The sequence below is a fragment of the Citrus sinensis genome, chromosome 7 (genome assembly GCF_022201045.2).
Source record: "Citrus sinensis cultivar Valencia sweet orange chromosome 7, DVS_A1.0, whole genome shotgun sequence".
Classification (NCBI taxonomy): domain Eukaryota; kingdom Viridiplantae; phylum Streptophyta; class Magnoliopsida; order Sapindales; family Rutaceae; genus Citrus; species Citrus sinensis.
This window is the reverse complement of record NC_068562.1, coordinates 9,677,945-9,681,602: the sequence shown is the minus strand read 5'-3', so window position 1 is coordinate 9,681,602 and position 3,658 is coordinate 9,677,945. Positions and strand designations below refer to the sequence as shown.

Here is a 3,658-nt window from a genome sequence, read left to right as displayed (position 1 = left end):
TTCTTTTATTAATTTTTTGCCTTTGGTTGATGTTAAACGGTCGCCTAGCTAAGTCTATACCAATAACAAAGATCAATAGTATAGTTTTATGATCTTAATCATATTTAACATGTAACTAAATATAATAACAATTAAAAATAAAAATATCATAGTAAGTTGTCACATTAAGCTATCAAAAGTAAATACATTAATGATCCTTTTGTCTTAGTTACAAAACAACTGGACTGCCACTGCCAAACACAATTATACAGAAACTTCTAAGGCATGTTAAAGGCATGACAGGAAAATATAAAATGAAGGCAAGCCAAGAAAATTTAGGGAGTTGAAATGAATTTTCATCCTGCATTGGCAAGCCCAAGATGAATGTCGGACAGAAATCCCCCCACAAACAACATCAAGAAAACAATGGAATTCAAAGAAAATTGAAGAATGAACTTACAGCTAAGACAAGGAAAGGAATAACTCCCATTATGATCAATGTAGATTTAACTCCAATAGCACTGAAAAATCCAAAGATCCAGAGTACAGAACATATTTAACATGTAACTAAATATAATAACAATTAAAAACAAAAATATCATAGTAAGTTGTCTTAGCTACAAAACAACTGGACTGCCACTGCCAAATTGCCAATGTGTTGTTTAAAGGTTGGGCTGCCATAGCTAAGCCAGATATTTTCTCAGTTGTAATAACTATTTATACAAACAACACCTAAATAATTTTTTTAAGACAACTAGAGGTTTTTTTCTTTAAATTATCAGTACCTAAACAATATTAATTAAGACAGCTAGAGCTTCTATTCTACGGCACTGCAAACGAACTGTAAACTATGCATAAAAAGCAAGAGCTGGTGCCATAGAATGTAGCTCAGATTAATGATATTCTGGAGCTTCCAGGCAATGGGGATCTTATTCTTTCATCGACAACAAGTATGACCACCGTTACATCAAACATCAACCAGGTGCAAATAACAGCAGCAGCAAAATCTTAAAAATGCTTCTCAAGAAGTCCATCACCCATGAGAGCTAACAGCCTTCAGTATCAGGTTGCTTAGAATTGAGCTGAAGAGACCTCGAGCCTGCAAAGGCAGCACAGCTTGAAAAGTCACAACCGTCATTTGAATGGCCTAACAAAATTAGGCAATATTGTAAGGCAAATTATGCTTCCTGCACGTCAGGGAAGCTAAAGGAGCACCACCTGAAGCTGCAATCAACCATGAAACCAATCCATCCAAGAAGGGTAAAAGTACTTAATATTACGTGTCCCCTGAGGTTTACTTCCTAAACTGCTCACAGACAATTCATCAAACACTTCCAACGGCATCAAAAGCTTTTCCCTCAAAACATAAACACAACCCTTTTAGTAAAATCACTAGACTCCTTAATCTTTCATAATCTCCCATTCCCAGGCATTTTAGTAATTAGAGGGCATTTGCTGAGTCAGATTACTATTCAGAGTTAACTCAACAGAAGCAGAAAGAAAAATTACTATCATTATAAATGCAGGATCAGTATCCATCCAACAAACAACAAACAAAAGAGAAAATAAATAGGCAAAAGTTATATGATCTTTCTCTAAAATCCAAAACCTATCAAGACATCAAATTTAAAACCCATTTTAATCCTTGCAAACATAAATAGATATGAACATTCGTTAGAATCACAAAGAAAAGAATAATCAGCCACCACCAAGGCCAGCATTCAGTTGCTGAATCTCGGAACTTTGCAAAGACGCACTGATTGGCCCCAGGTTCGCATTTCTAGCACTCTCCCTATAATTACTTGCAGTAATAGATTATTGAGCACTACCATCATCATTATTATGAAGCTGCTGTTGTTGTTGTTGGGCCAGCTGCTGCTGCTGCTGTTGCAAGGACCCAATGACAGCCTGCTGCTGCTGCAAAAGCCCAATGATGTCCTGCTGTTGCTGTTGCTGTTGTTGAAATCCAATCCCAACTTGTTGTTGTAACTGTTGTAGAATCCCAATCACGGCCTGCTGTTGCTGTTGTGAAAATCTCAACGCTGCCTGCTGCTGTAGCTGAATATGCCGTTGTAGCTGTTGTAAAAATCCCGTCACCGCCTGCTGCTGCTGTTGTGCCTGCTTCTGTAGCAGTTGTAATGACCCAATCACGGCTTGCTGCTGTTGTTGGACTCGCTGTTCTAAAAATCCCATCGCTGGCTGCTGCCGCTGCTGCTGCTGGGCCTGGCTTTGCTGGTGATGTTGCCGTTGCAAGAACCTCATCACGATATGCTGTTCCACTGCTAAACATTGGAGCCTGACATAAATAGCAAGGGACTCGTTCAGTTGTTGATCCTCCCAACTTTGCAAAGACGTGTTGCTCGGCACAGTACTCTGCAGACGATCAAGACGCAGTTGTACCCGTTGTAAATACTTGATCCATTCTTGCTGGTGTTGCTCATGTAAAGTCTGGAACACGGCCTGTGTTTTCTGTTCAAAAGCCTGAATCGAGGAGAGAAGTAAGTTCTTTTGCAGTTTTAAAAAGTTTAGTCTAGCATTAGGACCACCAGCAACATAAACATCGGCAATCCTCTTCGTAGTCTTCAAAAAAATCTTCAAAAAGGCCTTCAAAAGATCAACTCTTCCCGAAGGCACAAAGGCTTTCATCGCATTCACTATTTGATCCACGCCGAACACGCTACAAATTCTAAAGACTTCTTCTGTATCAGAAGCATCCCCACCCAAACAATTCTCCAACCCATTATCTTTAAACACCTTAATCACATTCTCTTTTTCTGCATCACCACCAGCGATCTCATTCTCCCCTGTTAATTTACCAACCAAAAAAAAAAAAAGTTAGTGTTATTGTTCACATCATCATCACAGTTGAGAGGTAGAGCATCAAACCCAAACGATTTACAAAATTATCATTAAAATAAATAAAAATATCATACCTGATGATGAACGCGCGGACATATTGATGGGTTTTTTTAATATCAAGAAGCGACCACAAATTCTTTATAAATAATAACAAGAAGATTCCGACGCAGCGGCGCGGGGCAGGACGCAGCGCGTAATTCTTGTCTTCCACGTTTTGTATGTTTTGTAACTCTTTTATTACTTATTTAGGACTTTTTTTGTCCTCTTCAAAAAGTGATCTTTAAAATCAAAAGACGTTCGCGACTCGCGATGATAACCGTTAAATTATTTTTTTAATAAAAATTAGTCACTGGGTACGGCCAAAAGTAATTAAGGCGGCACTAGACTCAAAAACAGAAAGTAGTGGTAGATAATTTTAATTTATGCGTAAGATTTAAAAAATATTAATTTATTTTCATTCCTTATTGAGAGGATAAAAAAATACAGCACTGATGTTTGTCCCAGGTCAAATCTCGAAACAGGCTAAAACGACGTCGTTTCATCTATTAATTTTTTTTATTTTTATTCGCTATGAAACGACGATGTTTGGCTTGGATAAATTACAAAAGCAGCAATAGAACCAAGTTGTTTCTTTGTCTTCGTTCTCGTTTCACCAAACAGCAAGAACCCATAGAAAAAAGAAAAGGGGAAGCTTTTGGAATGACAGATTTCAAATCTAAGCACAATCTCAGTTCGTTCCTTTAATTTCTCTTTATCTACATAGATTTATCATCACATCACCCATTACATAACGACAGTTAATTAATATTCTCTCTTGCCC

The 3,658-nt window shown here is 37.7% G+C and overlaps 1 protein-coding gene across 1 annotated transcript; it reads right to left on the bottom strand.

Moving 5' to 3' along the window:
* Positions 1-455: 455 nt before the first annotated feature.
* LOC127898916 (uncharacterized) lies at positions 456-3,072 on the bottom strand. The gene is made up of 3 exons (XM_052431417.1): positions 2,913-3,072; positions 1,809-2,783; positions 456-1,078 (listed from the first exon to the last, which is right to left on the bottom strand). Exons 1-3 carry the CDS (start codon positions 2,932-2,934, stop codon positions 1,026-1,028), a joined length of 1,050 nt encoding a protein of 349 aa, XP_052287377.1. The 5' UTR covers positions 2,935-3,072; the 3' UTR covers positions 456-1,025.
* Between the last annotated feature and the right edge of the window lie 586 nt (positions 3,073-3,658).